Genomic DNA, 20,289 nt, shown 5'->3' on the forward strand with positions numbered 1-20,289 from the left:
GAAATGTTCACAGCGACTCCATCTTCTTCGGAGATTGAGCTGTCTTGGTGTCAAGCCACAGATCCTAGAACTTATGTATATTGCACATATAGAGAGTGTCCTAACATTTTATCTTCCAGCTTGGTTTGGTCACTTAAGCTGAAAGTGCAAGAACAAATTAAGCAGGATTGTGACGATGGCAAGTAAAATTGTGGGAAAACGCCAAAAGTCTCTTACCCACTTTTATGTTGAAAGGACAAGGAGGAAAGCTAGGAGAATCCTGGCAGATAGCTCTCATCCCCTTTATAATCAGTTCAAACTTTTGAAGTCTGGGCAGCGCTACAGAGCCCCTCCTGCCAAAGGTGTCTCCAAAAAGTCCTTTATCCCAAATGCCATTTGCATCCTTAACTCAACAAAGAGACCAATGACCAATCCAGTTAGTGACCTGAACTGACTTACCCCATCTTATTTATTAATTGTTTTTGTTTATTTATTAATTGTTTTTGATGCAGGTTATTGTACTGCCTTTTTATTGCGTATTTGCTGTATTTTAGTACTGTCTGTCTTCTGTGTTGGTGAGCCAAAGACAACCTTCCACCTTGATTGACAATAAAGTTTTATTCTATTCTATTCTATTCTATTCTATTCTATTCTATTCTATTCTATTCTATGTACAAACTGGATAGAGTCTAGCCAGGACTCTGCTTTACCTCCCTAAATGTAAACAGCATCAACACAGACCTGAGTGCCTGGTTCAGCCCCAGTTTAAACTCTGAGCCCTCCGTGGACAGCAACATGTTGCCACAGCATGACAAAAAAAAAAAAAAAAAAAAAAAAAATACAGGGCTCAGAATTTCAAGTGGCTGTATCACCTTCCTTCCTTCCTGTGGATTTGAAAATCACTCTTACAGGTTGCTCTGGTGAATGCCTTTCAATATTCATGCGTGAAGAAAAACAGGAGAAAAAAAAACTGATTGAATCATTTAATTGTCAGAGAGAATTAGCCATGATATAATTATTTCCACCACTGGAGTTGGATAGGGGTTATGTTTTCACCCCATTCCGTTCACCTGTTCATCTTCCTATTTGTTAGCTGAATAGCTCTAAAAGTTATGAAGAGCTTTACATGAGAAAGTTGGTCATGTGACAAGGAAGAACTGATTAGCTTTTCACATTGATTAGCCAAAGGGGGTGTGGTGGTGATTAACGTTTGATCAATATCCAATATTTGAAACCAGCCGTTCTTGACAACTGCACAGTGGTGGCAGAGGTATGAGTTCCGCTGAGTGCTTTGAGGTTTCATTACAAGATTTCCATTAGAAACTGTGAAGTGTGGTTGATGTAAAACTAAAACGTCACCTGTGCACCAGTGTGGAAATGTCCCCAATTTTCTGTTTTACGCCACATACAATAATATGAGACGTAAACAAAAGCACAGCCCAAAACCTGAGGCTGCACATCAATCAGGAGTGACCATGTGCAGCTCTATCCTGTGTATCTCAAGGCAGTGTAACTCTTTTATGTCACCGTTGAAAGGTAACTTCTGAGGATAATATTCCCACCAACAACCTTACAATCCTTTCCATGCCAACAGTCAGAAAACATGGTTCAACTTTCATAGCAAGATGAAATAAAGCATGTAAATATTGTTAATTGTCATGCTTGCTGGAGCTGTAGCTCACTAAATTGTGAACCTCATGCACTCAGTCAACAACTATTCATCTTACCTCTGGTGTGGCTGGGGACCCTCTTGCGCCCCGTGGAGGAGCTATGCGTGACATGTTGGAAGTGAGCCATGTCCATTGTGGCGTTGGGAGCACGGAAGCTCTCTGTGAACCTCTGCATCAAATCCTCTACTGACTCCTGCTTTGGATCAATGGCTAGGGGAGAGAGTGACAAAGTGAAAATGGCAAGCATAAAAAGGCTTCACAGTGAAAAGAAGGTTGCAAAATGTAACAAACACCAAAAGCAGCACAGGCATACATACACAGAAGTGTAAAGCAAACAAATTTATTAGGAAAAGAAAAACATGTAAAGCGTGAATGTCTTCAAACTTTGTTGTATCTTAAAATGCTGAAAGCCGTTTTGTACTAAGGCCTTACAAAGATTCACACAGTGTATGTGAGTGTGTATACGTGTCTGTGCATGTGTGTGTGCGTGCGTGTGTGTAGTGTGTCTGTAAAACCTGAGACCATGAACCTGGCTCACACATAGCCCCCAAATAAGCAAGTTCAGCGAGCTGGCCTCATTATTAAATTAGTCACATCACCCCAGACAGTGCAGTTAAATCATGGTTTGCTTAACTGAAAATCAATATGAGGAGTGAGCAACCGCTTTTATCAATTTATTTTTTATAATTGTTTTTTGATTTATTATTATAAATCACAGTAGATACAGATAAAAGAGGCTGAGGCATGAGGGGAGTTCATATGTGACAAATGCCTTGCACAGGTTTCACACCAAGAACCATCACAGTTCACAGTTTGCACCTCAGCCAACTGAACCACTTGGCCGCCCTAGGTTATATTCAATTTATGTATACACCCACAGTAAAACAGTCTAATTTCCATTATTACGTTGAAAAATTGTATTGTGTTATTTCTTCTATTCTTCTACTGTTTTTTTTTTTTTTCTGCCTTTTCCCTTGCAGTGCTTGCATCAGTTCAATATTATCTCATCTCTTCAGGGATCCTGCCAATCAGGCTTCCCCTCATGGCTCAGTCTCACTCTTCATCTTAAAGCCCTGATGAAACAATCCAAAACAACTGCCTTTGGGGTGAAGAGGGAAGCTATACTGCTTTGCTTCCAGTTGACAGAAAATCACAAACCCTTGAGGAAACTCACATGACCCCTGTAGACATATTCTGGTTCATTTATGCCTCCTTGGAGACTGATTATGAAAGGGGAACATTCTCTCTTATTTTCTCTGAAACGATCAAAAAGGTCCACACACACTGATACATAAAAACACAGAGAGTCTGCAGCTTTGTGTTAATAGGCGTGAGTGAGATATGTAGACCTTGGGAGTCTGGGCGAAGGGTGATGATTTGTCTAGACATGGGCTATTTATTTAGAATGCAGTGCTAGGCTACATCAGAGCGGCCAAAAGCGAACAACTGAGACGGGAACTTTGAACACAAACCTGGCCCCCAACTCACAGAAGTATAGCCATCACCAAAGACAGGGCCATTCATCACGCCCGCCACCCCTACTCCCACCTATCATCTACATCTTTTCATCCATCAGTCGTGCTCTGAGGTGTACTCTTGACATGAATAATGGTAATGTGTTGCTCTCAGTGGATGTTCATCATGCATGCCAATGAATATTGTGCAGAGAAAGGAGATGAAGAGAATGAAGGTGAAGGCGGAGAAAGAGGAAAGATGGAAGGAAATAGAGAAGAAAGGCAGAGAGCGCAAGACAGCAAAGGAGAGCAAGAGTCAGGGATCACAAAAGATCAAAACAAAACTATGACACTTGTAATGGAAACCAATTTGTGTGGTGAACTAATAATGTTTCTGTTTTTGTCTTTTTGAAACAAATAGCTTTCTGGCAAAACACTTATTATTGGTAAAAGGTTATTACCAAACCCTTTACCATGTTATAGCCAACATTAAGGCAATATAATTTGCTTTAATGAGCTGGTTTTGCACATACTAACATGTTTTAACCCATGAAAGGTAATGGAAAACGGGACATAAAAGTCACTACAGCAGTCATTCAGCATCACTTCCTACAGATAGACAGATTAAAGAAATTAAATGCACACAAAAGACAAACAATCGTCATACAAAATTAAATTTATTGTACATTCAAATCAAATACATATTCTATGTGCAGAGGTTATATGAGAGATTATATGAAATAAAAGAGGATTATGGCAATGTTAATAAATCTTTGACTGGCTTAGAGAAATCACACACAGCTCTGACTACTTATAAAACCTGTGAGAGAATATGGCAGCAACACTCAGTAGTACTGAAGTAGGTGGGAAAAGCATATTATGTGATCAGTGGCTGAGCCAGCATGAATGAATGATAACAGAAAACTTCTGAGAGGACTAACAAAAGTCAGACTAACACTTGGGCTCTGAATGGAGTAATTCTGACATGAACAGGGTTCTATGCTTTTTTCTCTTGTACATGTGCTCTAAAAAAAAAAAAAAAAAAAAAAAAAAAAGCTAGGAAAAGCTAGGAGCACAGTTAGAAATGTTCAAGTAACAGAGTTCATTCCCAACAGTTAATTACACATACTGCACACAAGTTGTGTGTGTGTGTGTGTGTGTGTGTGTGTGTTTAGTAAGAGACATACATCTGTACATAAGTATATACCACCAACATCACACATCGGTCCATGCCTGCTAGATACAAAGGCTCCTATTTCACAATAAGTTTCCATCGGTAAACCAGCAGGAGGCTTATGTTATGAAAGGAAATGCTACATGTAAGGAGAAGCGGATAGTTTTAAACAACCAGATATTTGAAGCTGTTAGCGGACTGGTGGTTAAAGTACCTGCTGAACTGTGAATCTGAGGTAACATCACCACTTCACATTACGCCGTCATTTAATAGTCACAACAGATTTGGTTGAGACATTAATGCTTGTAATCTTTACTCACAAACTGTGCTTATAAATTATTTTTCCAGTTCGCTCATATCTATTGTTAGGGGCAAGTACGAGTGAAATACATACATATTAACTACTTTATAGCATTGTACAGACAATAACTCTACTGAACAGCGTCAGTAGACAATAGCCAAAGTAGTCAGCAGAGACGGTACACTGGTCAGTTGCTTGGCAATCTGTCCAGGCAGGATGAAAGCAGGTCTAGGCAGTTTCTGAGGTCTGGAGCTGTGCTGAGCAGCACTGCTGGATTTCTGACATTCCATCAGTCTAGTACCCAGACGAACAAGGCTGTGGGAAGCAGTTAGGGCAGCCCAAGGCAATGAGGCCACACTGCACAATAATGTGGTGGAAACCGCCTCTGTGATGCTACACCATTTTCACAGTCTAGCTCTGGCAGCACTGAGTTGTTTCATTGGTTACCAGGCAACAGGACATGTGTTTTTGCAAGATTGAGGGTCGTTCCTGCGGTCAGGAGAAAAAAGAAAGATAAGCTAGCTTGGTTCCCTCATCAGTCACTCTAGCAGGGCAGAGGAGTCTCACTGAACTTCATCACAGGTCAAGGCAATTCTACTCTGTCGACACAATGCAGCACGTTGAGCAGTTCCGCCTAGCATGTGAGGGCATGATTTCCCTGAACACAGGGGCCCCCGATTAGTTGAAGATCCTGTGGGAAGTGGGTCATACTAGACGCCATTTGTTTTAGCTAGGTAACAAACTGTGGGAGACAACCCATTCATTAGATGTCTGATAAGCGGTTTCTCAGTCATAACTATCCAATGATACCCAACATGAAACATATCCAGCCCAGCCCGAGCAATAACAATAATCACTATAACTGTCATAATACATGTTACAACTTTCACTCAAATACAAACTCTTAGTAAAATCAACATGTAGGAAAGAGTAAAGCACCTTATCATTTGATTCCCAATATGACTATTTATTTCGAGTCGTCATGTAACACGCAAAGTCAACAATTCATGAAGCCAACAGCTGGGTTCAGGGCAGGAGCCAAAGGGCTGGACATTTGACCAGTCATCTTGGGTGTCACCTGAAATTTTCTTCATGTCACTAGCTATTTGTCTCTCACTGACATCTTTATCTTGCCTCAACTTCAAGAAAATGTTGGTTTTAATAAACTAAATAATCCCTTATTGGAGATGGTGGGAGGGATGGAGGAGCTAAGAATGCACCTACCCACTTTGGAGTAGGTGCTAGTTTAACTGAATGCACTTTCTCAAGCAAATTACACAACGGTGCGCACGAAATAGTGTCGACATAGCCATGGAAACCAATCAAATATTTGCACAAGAAAATCTGCTGAATGTAACAAATTATCCTATTATTCCACTCGCAGAACAATGATAAAGTCTACTCTTATTAACAGAGTTGATGAGTCACTGTTGTGTGACCACTTTGGATTTTAGTGCCTTTGATTATATGTGCTTGAGACAGGTTTTTGTCTAAACTTGCAGCTAGAAAACTTGTTGGCTTTGATTGCACACATTTAGAGTTGTATGATTTGCATTTTTTTTTTTGAAAAATATAGCAAGACAGACTTCACAGCTGGCTATGAGTTGCAGTGCAGAAATAATCACTGATGTGCATATATGGTGTATTTCATGATTTATTTCATTAAATAAATAAGATACATTTTTTTATGCCTGTGTGTGCTAAACAAGCAGCGTCGCACACAGGCAGCCTGGTGAACTGAGACTCATATAAATCTCCCACACAAAACAAATGTTAAAATCAAAGCAATGGCCAACACAGACCAGACATATGCCAATACTTTCAGTGCCCGTAATTACTGTTATAGTTCATGTGACAGTTGCAGGCTGACAGCAATGTCAAGAAATACCATTCATATACATCAACAAGGTTAAAACTTTGACGCACAGTAGGCTCATATTCTAAATCAGAGTCTGACTGAGGCTCAGTTTGGGAGTGGTGAGACTCTTGTTAGATTCTTGCGCACTCAATGAGGACTAGGACACAGAGGTGCTTGCAAGCCATTTTCAGTAGTTACATAATTTTACCAAATATTTAGAATACATCTGGAGGGGGTCTTTAACATATTTTTCAAGGGTTAAGATTGCACTCACAATCAATGAGTTATGGCCATTTTTCTGCTTAGTTATGGGTCAAGTTCATGAGCTGACCACAGTCATGGTGTTAAACCAATGTGACAAAATAATGTCTACTTTGTATAGCTTGATAGTGTACAAATTTGGGAGGTGAAAAGTCAAGGAGTGAAAAAAAAAACAAATTTCATAAATTTTAAGATGACAGCAAACCAACACTGCACAAACTGACAACACTACAGCTTTGGTCAAACTGAAGTTTGAAGTTTCTCAAATCCAATCTCTAGGACTGACTGTCCACACTGTTATTTGCAAGCATCACAGGTCAGATTACTGTATTCAGGTAGAATTAAGCTATTGGTTGCTGTGGTTACAATGTATGTGTGTGTGCATACAATCCATGACAGCACATTTTTCAATGGCAGAGAACTAAACTACATGCTCAAAGCCCTAAAATTAATATCTGCACTCAAAATCAAGCACTCAAAGTCCCAAGTCACATGCAAAGTCAAGACAGACAGTCCCAAGTCCCTAACATTGAGTTTTGAGTCCTAAATAAATCACAGAGGCTGGTAAACTGCATAATTAACACAGACTGTTTGACTTGTATATGTCGCTGCTACTAGGTGAGTAAAAATGTAAGAAATAGAATGGAAAATAAGAAATATAACAACATGTGCATTAGAAAATTGTACAAAAAATATTTACATTGCAAAAATATGTGCATTAAGTCTACAATAATATTACAACAATATACAGACATAAGAAATTGAGAATATATAAAAAGTAAACGTATATACACCATATATACACCGGGATATTTCACAATTGAATCATTGTACAGTTCTGCGGGTATATAATTATTGCACAATTAAATAGTTGAAGAAAACACTTGACCTCTAGCAGTCCTGTAAATAACAACACTGTGGTGTGGTATTAAGGGAGAGGCAAAGTCTGAATAGTAAGGGTGGTGGGTTGGTGGATTGTCAGTCAACACGCATTTCACTCAGCCAGCCCCTGCTAAAATCCAAGTTAGAGCAGCGTTTGTTTTTAGGTATATTACATTATTTCTCACATTTGCTACCTAACATTAGCAAATGTTAATTTATATTAGCTAGCTAACATTAGTTAACGTTTCATAACCTCAACCCTGACCTTTTCCTGACTTTAACCATTACAACAAACCTGCCCCTTAGCTTATCAATAACCTTGTCCTAACCTTAACCACATATTTTTAGTGGCTAGCAAGCTAGTGAGCTTAGGAACGGTCCTTTGTTTCATATTAGAGACACTCCTCTGTGCTGTATGAATTTCATAGGAAACGCTCCTCTGGGTCACATTAGAGGGTTGGAACATACACCCTATGGAGCCATATAGATCAGAGGACTTGTTGTCTAATTTTGCCGATGACATTATTCTTGGCAGCATTAAAAGTAATACGAGTTTTTCACCAATAGGATCTCGAAGGAAATTTGTACATGACACTTTTGTTAGAAGATGGTCAGATAAACATGCTGGGTGAAAACTAGCATTTATTATAATATCAAAACTGCTACTGAGCTTGAAGCAGGCCTATAACTTGAACACTGGAATGAATGTCTTAGAAAAACCATGCAAATCCCACGGAAGACTATATTGTGTGTGTATGTGTGTGTGTGTGTGTGTGTGTGTGTTTGTGTGAGGGTACAATGCATGAACATTTTTATTTAGCCACAGGGTGCTGTTATTTCTGGATCCTGTGATGCACTGCATTTACAAAAGGCAAGGGTGGCCAAAAGTCTGTCATTTGAGCATGATGGGCTGCAGTATAATGCCACCATGGCTAAAAAGACGTTCCACGGACCAAAGACGCTGCCACTCAGAACAATGAAGGAAGAGTCCTTGTGTTCATTGCCCAGAACAAGAGGGCATTCTGTCTCTTGAATATTTCAAGGTTGTGACTTAGCTGTACTGTCGGAGTGGTCCCAAAATCCTTCTTCTGCCTCATACAGTATGCTGCAAACAGCCCTTCCTCTTGTCCGAGGGTATGGTTCTCTCGTTCTTCCTCATCAACACGAATCACAGCGTGCTCAGTCTCCTCAACATCTTGCAGGATCACTTCTGGCAAAACATGTAAAAGCATAGCAGAAACAAAGGGGCTAGTATTACTAGTAGAGTGCTGGTTATGCAGTGGGTTAAAGGTACAATATGTAACTTTGCTACCCCAACACAGGGTGCTCGTTTTCACTTGTTCGACTGTACACATAGAGACAAACCCAGCACCAACCCTTCCTGCACAGCTCATTTTCCCATTCAGTGGATGGCAGTTTCTTTCGCTAACCAATGCCATACATAATACAACATCTGCAGAAAGCAGCTGCTCTATCTTTGACTTGATCTGTTAAGTAGTCTCACATCGTCCCAACTGGGGCACTGGCATACCTAAATTGAGCAGACTTGCTGTAAGTGAGTCACTCTAAGCTACACCAGTGAATACTACATCAATTCAGTCAAGTTCAATACATCAGTTCTGAACTATACCAAAGGTTACCAATCGGCAAATGTTTACAAAACCATAACAGGACAAATTTCCATAGCTAAATATTTTGCTATCAAATCATCGCTGGCTGTATAATGCTTGATTCATACCATATGCTATCAAGCAAAAGGGCAAACTGACTCAGTGAATGAAAATGTACTTTCTATGCTTTGCTCATCCAGCAAGGGTAAATCTGACTGTGTGGGACAAAAAGGAGCTGCCCCTAATTGAGTCTGTCTGTCTAGTCTGACAAACTAAGCATATCAAATGGCCACCAAACTCTCTGGTGAGAGTCATTTCTAATTCTAGTGCCCTTTATGTATAATGAAGGTTTTGCAAACAGATCAAAATGTAGCAAAATGTAGCAAGTGGTAATAGTGTTCATTAGCTAAGTAACACCAGCAGTATAGTGTTACTCACATTATTGATCAGCTACCTAAAGCCTGCACCAACAAACATTAGCTCACCTGTCAGTAGCCAACTCTACATCTGTCTAGAACATTTTTAAACCAATCACATACTTGTTCTTGTGTTTTTGACAGGTGTAACGAGGTTTTTAAAGTTTTACAGCAGTTTCCTGCATCTCTAGTTGAGACGGGCACACAGCCATTGCTGAAAACTAAATGATCTGGCAACCTAAGATTTCTATCTTGACAACAGCCAAATGAATAAATGTTATTGGATCATTGGTCTGTGCCCTCACTTGGGGAACATTGTTGTGTTTGAATTCAGACCACAACAAAAACATAAGTTTGGGACCGTAAATTTTATTAAATAATTTGTTTAAATTTTTTTTTCAAGAAAAGCAATACCTTTATTCATCATATTTATGATTCCTGTGGATGCAGTACTTTTTTTCATTGAAATGTTAAAGTGCAAAGCTTAAATATTGTACCTTCAACAAAAAGCTGAAAATTATTGTTGAAAAAAATAAGACCAAATTATGGGTTGGAAAAAATACATTAAACTCCATAATATTTACTTTTCGGTCTTGGTGCCTCTTCCTGTCTTGACATCAGGCTTGGCCATCACATGGTGCTCCACCCGCTTCAAAGAAAAGGGTTGATCCAAGGCAGTTGGTGTGATGTGGATCAGATTTGAAAATGGGGCAGTGATTCCATCTTGTGTCCTGACAATTTTCACATGGTGTGGAGACTTCTGACTAGGCACCTCAGGAAATGGATTTGAGGCTTCAGCTTCTTCAGGTTGTGGTTCAGGGACAGAGTGAACTGGTTGTGACCACCTTCACCCCACATGTCAAGCGTATTGCTTCTCCAAACAGCTTTGGGACGTCCAACAGCTCCTTAGCCGAATCCACCCTCATAGCATGAACAATTTTTTGTGACCAGCCTTTTTAACAGGTCAGGGTTTTTTTTTAGATGACATCATCTCATTTGAAGAACTACCAAGGCAAAACACTGCGAGTGCCATTTTGCCATAGCAGAATCGATTGTTTCTTCATCTTCCATCAAGGTGATCATCGACTTCATCTTGAGTGAGTACTTTTCTCATTCAGGCATTATTGTCACTAATTATGTAGTCCTCTAACATATGGCCTCATATTGCTCACAGGGATTTTTTTTTTTTTTGTCTGTGTGTGCGTACCTTTGAAGCCAGACTGGATTTGAGCTTTATCCTCTCTCTGTCTTTCTCTGTACAGTGCACAGTGACATCAGAGAATCCCCTCATCTTTCGGTCAGAGCAAATGTCCACTGTGACTGAGACACAGTCTGTGTTGCTCAGCTGAGTTTTCAGTTTTGAACGTCTCTGTCTGAGGTTCTCTGCTTTTGTTGTCAATGTTCTGCCACACACTGGGCTGCATTCGCTGTCAACCACTGACATAAAGTGGCAAAAACTCGGGTTTTCCACAACTGACAAGGGCACGCTGTAATCAATGACCAAGTCAGATAGTATTGCTTTAGTGACAGCCTTCTGCTGTGGCTTATTCATGCTGAAAAAATGCATGCCATGGGTCTCCATGAACTGAGATACAAGGCAGTTCACTTAAAATGCTTTTGTTCATCTAGTCTTCTTCAAATCTGTAAGCATATAAAACAGATGTCAGAAAATGTCTTACACCTCTGCAGTCTGCATGAACTGCTATAGATGGAACATATTAAATTACTCATACATCTAATTTAATTATCCACTTTTTGTCAAAACATAATCAAATTTTTAGAAACCAATTAATTTTCATACTCAGGGTTAGCCATACAACCAAATACATTTGGGCAAGAGCTGCTTGATAAAATAATCTTTTAACATCATATCTATTTAAAAAGGAGGACAGTAATGGTTACGGTCTTTTCACTTACACATATAAGTTTATTTTAACCTCTGTCTACCCTGTTCAGCGTATGGCACAAGATCGATAATGGCAACCACTAACTAACTACCTTAAATGTTCAACAGTTTTAGAGTTTAGAAAAATATATTCTGAAATTAAATGACATCTGCATTTTGTTTTAAGGTGTCATACTTAGTGTGAGTACTTTGTGCTTTCTCTTTCTTAAACCACCATCTCTCTGTCTGTCACAAACGTGCAGAATTCATAACCCCCCACCACCCCACCCACCCACCCCCCACCCGTCCAAGAAGAGGGAGGGAGGGCGGGCAGAGAAGAGAAAAAGAAGGACTGTAACAGTTATGTCAGTACGTCAGTACTTCAGGAAAAACAGCAGGCTGTGCTACAGGGCTTTCACATCATTACACAGTAGCATGGCAATGCCACGAACAAAACCACTGTTTATTGATTTTACAAAACAAATTTTAGGCTTAAGTTACCAAATGATCACATTTGTGCAGTGATCACAATAATCACAATACCATTGTGTTGAGGGCTCACTTATTGAATTACCATTACTAGTGTTAACATTACTCAGCTCACACAATGGGCTAGTTAATTAAAAGTCTAGTTTAAGTACGTTATTAACCTTGGCTTGAACTTACCGTTATTTGTGTGGCCTCAAATGTCAAAGTTCAAAATTGTTGCATCTTGCACCCCAGTGGCTCACCTGGTAGAGTGCGGCTCAAGGCTACATCCTTATGGCAGCAGCCTGGGTGTGATTAGGAATCGTGCACTTTGTTGCATGTAATCCCCTCTCCTCTGCCTTTCCTGTCTCCCTACACTGTCACTATCAAAACACAATCTTAAATGTTGCATGTTACATTTTTCATATTGCAGTTCATTTTTTATTGAACGTGTACTCTGTATCCAACGGCAATGACCTTTGCTGTCATGACTTGCCATTCGCCATTTCTTAGCACTATGTGCCCTACGCTGCCAAATGCAACTTTTTCTCAAGCATCTTAGATTGGCTGCTGTCCGGTTGGTTCAGAGTAGATCTGTTAACAGGCAAATGAAGAGTTGATTCGCTGCACACTTTACGAATAGCAAATCTTTAGGCTTGGGGATGGTATCAAGTCATTCAACTAAAAAGGCTTAAGTCCCAGTGAAGTCATTGGTATTCAAGTTAAAGTTGGATTCCAAGTCTTTATTTAGTCAAGTCAAATCTAAAGTCTTCAAATTGGTACTTCAAGTGTGACTTGAGTCTGAGTTATGTAACAGAAGTCCACAGCTCTGCTCTAAAGAATATGTTGGAACACAGCTGATACAAAACAGCCGACAAAGAGATAAACATGTTTCAGCCTGACATTTTCTGAATGATACATTCAAAATACTTTACAGCAGGATGGTGTATGGTCTATGCTCTGGGTAGTCAAACTGACAGTGAAAGAAAATGTCTCAAAGTCATACATGCCCACATTTGGGCGCCTAACACAGGGATGATGACTTGAAACTGAAGGAAAAACACTGATGCTGAGAAATGAGGACACAAATTATAGTCCTAGTTGTTATTGTAATACAGTGGTAACTTCAAAGACCTGTAATTTCCTCAAAATCTCAACATATCATTATGTGTTTTGATAGGTCTTTTTAATATAATGTGATTTTCAACATTTTTCAAGCTGACTTGATTACTGTGGCATGATTTTACAATCAACTGAATGTTGCAAGGTGGCAGCACGAGTGCATTGTGGTCCCTGAGGTAACTGTAGTAGTCTCAGTGGTAATTTGACCAGAGACTTTTTTAAAATAGGAGGAGACATGGCACTCCATCAATTTACTACAGGGAAACCTGAAAGGCCTTTGCACACCAAGTCTGTATTTTTCATCTGAAACTGTCGCACATTCAAAAATAAATACGACCTCATGTTGTGTCAATCACGTTTACACACCAACTCCGACACTTTCATTGGTCATCAAGAGTTTTCAGAACAGGTTAGGTTTTCTGAGTTTTTTCACAGCAAGCTAAATAAATTGATGGAACAATTGAATAGACTTCCAAGAGTGTGTAAACACTGCGTGCACAAACTTTCACGACCAGATCTATGTGGATCTCCAGCACAGCACTGAAACACTGCGACTATCAGCTCTGCAGAAACGTATGATAAACAGACTGATCCCAGGACAGCTGCTGACCGGGATCTGGTCTGTATGTTGCAGCATTTTGAGGCTGCGCCCTGAAGATCTACACATCCAGCTGAAAGGCTGACCATCAAAATTGAAATGAGCCCATTCAATTTCACGGGGTGATCACCTGGTGTGCACTTCTCCGATGGCACCATTTGGATCAACTGTCAGCATCGTTGCTGCTCCTGATGCCTTCTCAGGACTGGATGGAACCAATGTTTTCTTTTTGTTTCATATTGCAAATTTTGCAACAAATAGGATAATTAAACGCATCAGACTCAGTGTGCAAGGTTTCCATGCACACTGCTTCTTATTGGATGACGAATTAAAAAAAAAAAAAAAAAAAAAAAAGTGTCCAAGTGGACGTGTCACAAGGTTGTACTGATTGAGTAAAATCCCCGGGCCACACCACACACGCACAAGAGGCAGAGGTGGAACTATGTGTAAACTAATTTATTGACAAGGTAGATTGGGCAAATAAAATATTAAAAATAAAAATATAGCACAGCTGCTGGCTTATGATAAAACAATAAAACGTGCTGGCATAAGTGTCCAATTAAAACAATCTTTCCTCTAAACAGTCTATATGAGTAATATACTCAGTCCATTCCGGCTGCGTCCCGGTATCAGTCCGACCGTGTGCGTGGCGAGGCTCCGTCGGGGCGCGCATTGAAGCCGCCTGGACGCGCTCTCGTAACAGCCCAAATAGCGATATTTAAATAGCGATATCTATCCGCTATCCCTAAGTGTGTGCGCAAGATAGCAACTTTAGGGATAGCGCATGAAACACGCCAACGGACACACCTCCAGGCGCAAATGACGGAGTCGGCATAACGGATAGCGGGTGGTGCAAGATACCGTTTAGGGATAGCAGAAGTTCCTAAATCCGCAATTTGCGGGTAGCGGGTAGTGGCAGCGGATAGCGGGTGGCACAAGATAGGGCCCTTGGTGTGCAAAGGCCTTAAGGATGGTGGCACCACCAAAGAGATATTGTGTGGGTGTAATTGATGCAGGTTTAAAATGTAATGCATTTTTTTTTAAATAATCTGTCTCAACTACATGCCTGACATGACTCTTTACAATTACTATGGAAATGACAAGGGCAGCCGCAAAGCAGAAAGTCATTTTTGAGGCTGCTGATAGCACATGTGCACAAGCCTCAGCCAGGGGAAAAATGTTTTTTTTTTTTTTTCTGTGATATTAATGTGCTTCAGAATAAATTTAACATAGTGTTATATAAATTATCACAGTGTCCCTAAATATGAAATGTAAATGATAATACCTATGTCAGAACATTTCATACAGACAGCTCTCTACTCAAAAAGGTAGAGTTTTGGTCTTGTTTGTTGCAATCTTGCTGCCTGGGAGCGTTTCAAAGATGGCACCCAAGTGCTCCCTCTCCTCCTCTTTCACTATTTGTAGGAGCACTAGCACCAGTAGTATTCAAAGTAATAACAGTTGTCACTAAGGGCCATATGGGGAGATAGAAAGCTGCCTGTCTATATCTGTGTCTGTTCATGTTTGTGTTAGAAATGGCACCACTCTCTAGCTGAGAGTGTGACCATTCTGCCATTAGTATATATTGTGTCTAAAAATCAGCTGCTATTCTCCCCAAAACTTCAGACAGGATGGAAGGATTTGAGATTGGGCTGTAATCAGAATCAAGGATAGTTTTGTTGGTATCTTTAACGGTGGAACACCAGAGGAGAGGGAGGTACTGGGATAGCTTAACTCACACATTGTCACAGAGCTCTAGAGCAGGGGGTTGCAAACTTTTTCATGTGCTGGACCACCAGGTTGACTTTCAATAAGTTAGAGACCCCCATTTGAAATGATTTTGCCCTGTGGAAACCTTATATGAAGAGATATTTTGGTTTATGTTCAGTATGAAATGCTTGTGAAAGGCCCTCAGGCTTTCACTATTTTGCTATTTGCTGTTTCCCCAGTGTTTTTGAAAGAACTTAAAGTGAATTTTCTCAGCTTTCAAAGGGTTAAAGTGTTTCAGTGTCATATCTGAACACTGACTAATTGTGGTGAGATTAACCCAGAAAGAAGAAAATGTTCCCTGATATATATTTTCTGCGGTTTCTAGTGAATTAAAGTACTGTGAAAGTGAAATAGTCGTCATTTTGCTGAGGACCTCCCGGAAGCTCCACAAGGACCCCTGGGGGGCCCCTGGACCTCACTTTGAAAACCACTGTTCAACTTTTGATCAAAGTTCTCCAACTCGTCTTCACAGAACTCCAAAACCTCCTCATTACTGCGACGATCCCAATTAAAATGAAAAAAAGTGATTTTTCCCTTTTCTTGCTCTCTCTCTCTCTACTTCACTGTTTATCTGCACTACAGATGCTATGCTAATAATATTATGCTAATGATCTACTGTAAGTTTCCTTATTTGTTTTTTATGTTTTTTGTTTTGCTTCTTCGATAATCATATTATTGACCAGATAGGACTGGCATGTCTTTCAACCAATCACATAACAGTTCATCCCAATCTACGATAAATTTGCCAAGTAGAAGCTATTTAATTGACCAAAAAAAAAAAAAGGAAGATGTTTCTACCGTAAAACACCAAACAGTGATCGGTAACTTCCATTGTCTTTCTGGTGAAGTTTTGCTGTTTTAGGGTGTACTTCTGTTTTACTTCTGGTAAACTCACCGTACATGATGCAAACAGAGAACAGCTGCAGGATATGACAGTGCGCCTACAATGAATTTTAATGGCAGACAGAAGTGTGTTATCTCTCCTCTATGCTGGGTTTCTCCCTGTATGTTTGCTTAACATTGCGGCAAGTCTACAAAGAAGCCCTTGCCGATGTATTTCTGGGGGCTGACATTGAAACCTGACAGCTAACGCTTCTGTTTTAGATAAGTGAATTTTCTTTTCCTATTAAACGCCGCCGTGTGTGCTGAGAATATCTGCCAGTGATGACAATGGATTCACTTTTGGCTAGTTACCTGTGGAATAGCAAAGCACATTGTCAAATGCACCAGAAACACAATATAGGATTCAGATAGGAAAGCACTGTGTTTGTGAAAATTATTTTGGGATTTATTTAAAACTAGTTAGTTTAGTAAAGCAGGTAGTAAAAAAAAAAAAAAAAAAAAAAAAAAATCATAATCAGCTAAACTGTTCGGACCATAACTGCTTTGAGCATGACTCAATGATTTTGCTGAGAGAACATATTAGTAGAAATACAAGATGAGGTCCTAATGAAGAGGAGAAAAGATGAAGCAGCCAAAACTCCTGAAATCTTATGTAATGAACACAATGACTTAAAATGCAAATATTTGTGCACACAATGTCAGGGAGGTAGATTTTTCCACAAAACAATTTCATGAAGGAGGGAAAACTGACATTGAAAAAAGGTCAAGGTGTTGGAAGGGTGTAAACACTTACTTTGTACTGGGAGTAAACTTTTGTGCTAGCATATTTCTAATGTAACCATGATGAAAGCCTTTCCCTACACATTTCCAAATTGCATGAGTTGCTTGACCCTAACCATGAACTTAATATGGTGTAGCCTACTTGCTCATTAACTTTAACCTTTAACTTCGCCTAACCCTAATTGTAACTTTATAAAAAGTTGTTTAATTTGCCTAAAAAGAACCGTTGGCTATGCTTTTTATGTGAAGAACAAGAAAACAGCATGTTCAGTTTGTGCTACAGTCATATCGTCCCATTCATTGTGGAGGAATAGAACCGTATAATAAGTGTCTGCAGCACACAGTCTGCCTTTCAGACTTAGTGCTCATTTCAAAAGATTTTGCGAGACCATGTTGGGAGAAAGTGAGGCGTGAAGCTGTAATGAAGACAAGGAAAGAGAAGAAAAAGGGTTAAAAGAATGAAGTCCTAATGAAGAGAAGGAAAAGGAGGAACGAGAGGGAAAGAGATGAGAGGCCCCCAAGACGAGACAGAAAAGAAAGGGGAAGATGAAGCGGGACGATATGACAGATGTCCAGAGGGAAAGGATGGAGAGAAGAGAGGTAGGGAAGCACAAAAAAGCTTTTGTTTTATTGAACTGATAAGCCCTGAGGCTTATCACTGAGTTTTAGTGTCCAAGAACCACCCTCCCCACTGCTGAATTATATTTTCCTACACTACAACTATACTGCTCTGATACTGAATGCACACTTAAACTGAGGCTTGCATGTCGTCACAACATCACACCAAATAATTCAGTCTCATCAACAGCAGCATAATGGGGACAAGTGATCAGGCTGTCTTGAAACAGGCAGCTCCGCAACTCAGAAATTACATTGTTACTGACAGACAATGGCAAATCAAACTACAATTAAAACTTTTTGAGGCAATTAACATCTATTTTTCTAAATACTGACACCAGGCATCAAGATTATTACTTATGAGCCTTTATTATTACTTTTAATGGCCGTATGTGTGATGTTGAGATTATATTTTGATTCATAAAGAGTGCCTTGATGCCCAGAAAAATAATGTTATCTTCAGATTTGAATCATATCATGCAACTTCATCATCATAACGTAATTATGGTGAATCACCATCCATTGACCACTGAGCTCTACATTAACTATATGGCACAGTTTGTGGATATCTTGAAAATGAGAAAAATGATTAAGAAAGAAAAGAAATTCTCTTCTAAAATAAATGTCTGGCTGTGGGAGATAAAAGTTCCATAATGTGCCATACTGAATGCCCTTGGACAAAGAAATCATATATTTGAATGCTACAGTGTGTAGCCTTCAAATGTAAGTGCAATCACTGTTAAATAGAGCATAATGTATGAGCAACTCCTTGTGAGTACTAGAGAGAGTGAGTGTGTACATCAGCTACTTTCCCATGAGCACTTACCAGTGATCGGGGGTTGGGTCATGTTTTAAACCCCTGTGGGACTTCCACCTGTCCAGTGATTCCACTACAGCTGGTATAAATGGTACCATTTAAAAGATCCTGCAGTATACAGACAGCTCAGCTAGGCTAGGCTTGGGTAAAATGGCTAAATGTGCTCAATTCCCAGTGGGTCTTCAGGGTAGTGCTAGGCTAATCCAGGGGCTTGGGCTCAGCAAACAAACAGGGGGGGCTCGGGCAGGCACCACTTAAGCCTTGACCTGCCATGACTGAGGAGAGTCTCTGACAGCATGAGTGAGGTTAACTGGATCCATACATATTTCATGGCCCCTTGGCACTGTCTTTATCTCTCTTCCTTTGTTCTATATCGAGGAAAGAAGAGATACTGTTCCAACCAGAAGTGCCTACAGGCAGTCTCCTTCAAACAAATGTCATTTGTCTCTTTTGGTTGTCACGAAGATTTGCCCATCCTTCTCTGTTTTCTGTTTCTATCTCTGAATTCTGTCTTTCCTACACACACAGGGAGAGAGAAAAAGAGAGAGAGAGTCTTGATAAAGCCAAAGCCAAAGCCAAAGCCAAAGCCAAAAAAATCTCAATGACTGGCTGTAAGTTTCCATGATTAAGGCAATTATTTGTTAAGACTGGCATTAAATCATGGGTGTGTAAATGAGCACAAATTTGTTTCTGCTACCACTCTTTTCACTGACTGCAGAGATGGCACCCTCAAGCCACTGCAATTAATATCACTTGAACAGAAATGCTTGATGTCAGTCCCTAATTGACTTTTCTCCCTCACTGGAGCAGATGCAGAAAAACGGATACCTACTAGGGCTGTCATGATACCAGAAATTCAGCAGTCGATACCTCACGATTCTCAATACCCGTTTTGATAACACAGGAAGAAAAAAAAAGGAAAAAAAGGGAAAAAAAAAAACTTCATACACTCCTTTATTAAAATCTGTTGAACATTCAAGTAGTTAAGCCTTCAAGAATTTAAAACAAACAACAAACCAACTGTGCTTAAATAACCTTTTAGATTGCACAGAATTTCAATTGCAGTATCCAGCAGAGACATGAGAGAAATATGGAAATAATAAGCAGGCTTATACATGAGAATATATATATAAGAGAATATATATATTCTCAAATTAAAATAAGATATTGTTTATTTCAGGATAAGGAAAACATGATCCCACTTGGGATCACTTCTTACTTAACATGAATAGAAAGTCACTCAGCTTGAATTATTTGAATAAATTGGGATGCCTGTTTTTGAGGTGCTTCACTAAGTTGGAAGTGTTTCCTCTCTTCGTCTGGAAACTTCAATGGCACTGTTTGCAAATTTTGTTTTGAGAATTTATTATTATCCCCTGAGCATCCGCCTTGAATGTGAAATCCCTCCATACACGACCCTTGCTGTCTTTCTTTTGGACAGGTTGAGGCAGAGCTGCTGCTCCACCTTTCACATGTGTTTGTCTCTTCTTCAGTACACACTTGAACAATTGTAAATCATATGTATACTGCCCCTGTCAGTTCTGGAAGGACATGCCGCTGAAGGTTAAATCTAAATAAATACATCCAGTACCTACAGTGCTGTAGAAAAGCAGGTACTGTCGTATTTTTGGACTATTGACATCAACTTAGTACTGAAGTATCGGCTCTCGTGACATCCCTAATACCCACAGATAACAGTATGTGTAGATGAAATGTACTTTTGCATTCTGCGCTCCAGAACATCGCATAGAGGTTCAGTGATATTTACATCTAGTGACATGAA

At 39.7% G+C, this 20,289-nt stretch overlaps 1 protein-coding gene across 2 annotated transcripts in view; it reads right to left on the reverse strand.

The window, feature by feature from the left end:
* The window catches only part of astn2 (astrotactin 2), a 491,396-nt gene that overhangs the window by 319,732 nt on the left and 151,375 nt on the right, over nt 1–20,289 (reverse strand). For both annotated transcript variants that reach the window (XM_030065131.1, XM_030065132.1), the window contains exon 4: nt 1,707–1,859. In XM_030065131.1, coding sequence (XP_029920991.1) covers nt 1,707–1,859 — 153 coding nt within the window. The remainder of the gene's footprint in view (nt 1–1,706; nt 1,860–20,289) is intronic.

The sequence above is a fragment of the Myripristis murdjan genome, chromosome 12, assembly GCF_902150065.1.
Source record: "Myripristis murdjan chromosome 12, fMyrMur1.1, whole genome shotgun sequence".
Taxonomy (NCBI): Eukaryota; Metazoa; Chordata; class Actinopteri; order Holocentriformes; family Holocentridae; genus Myripristis; species Myripristis murdjan.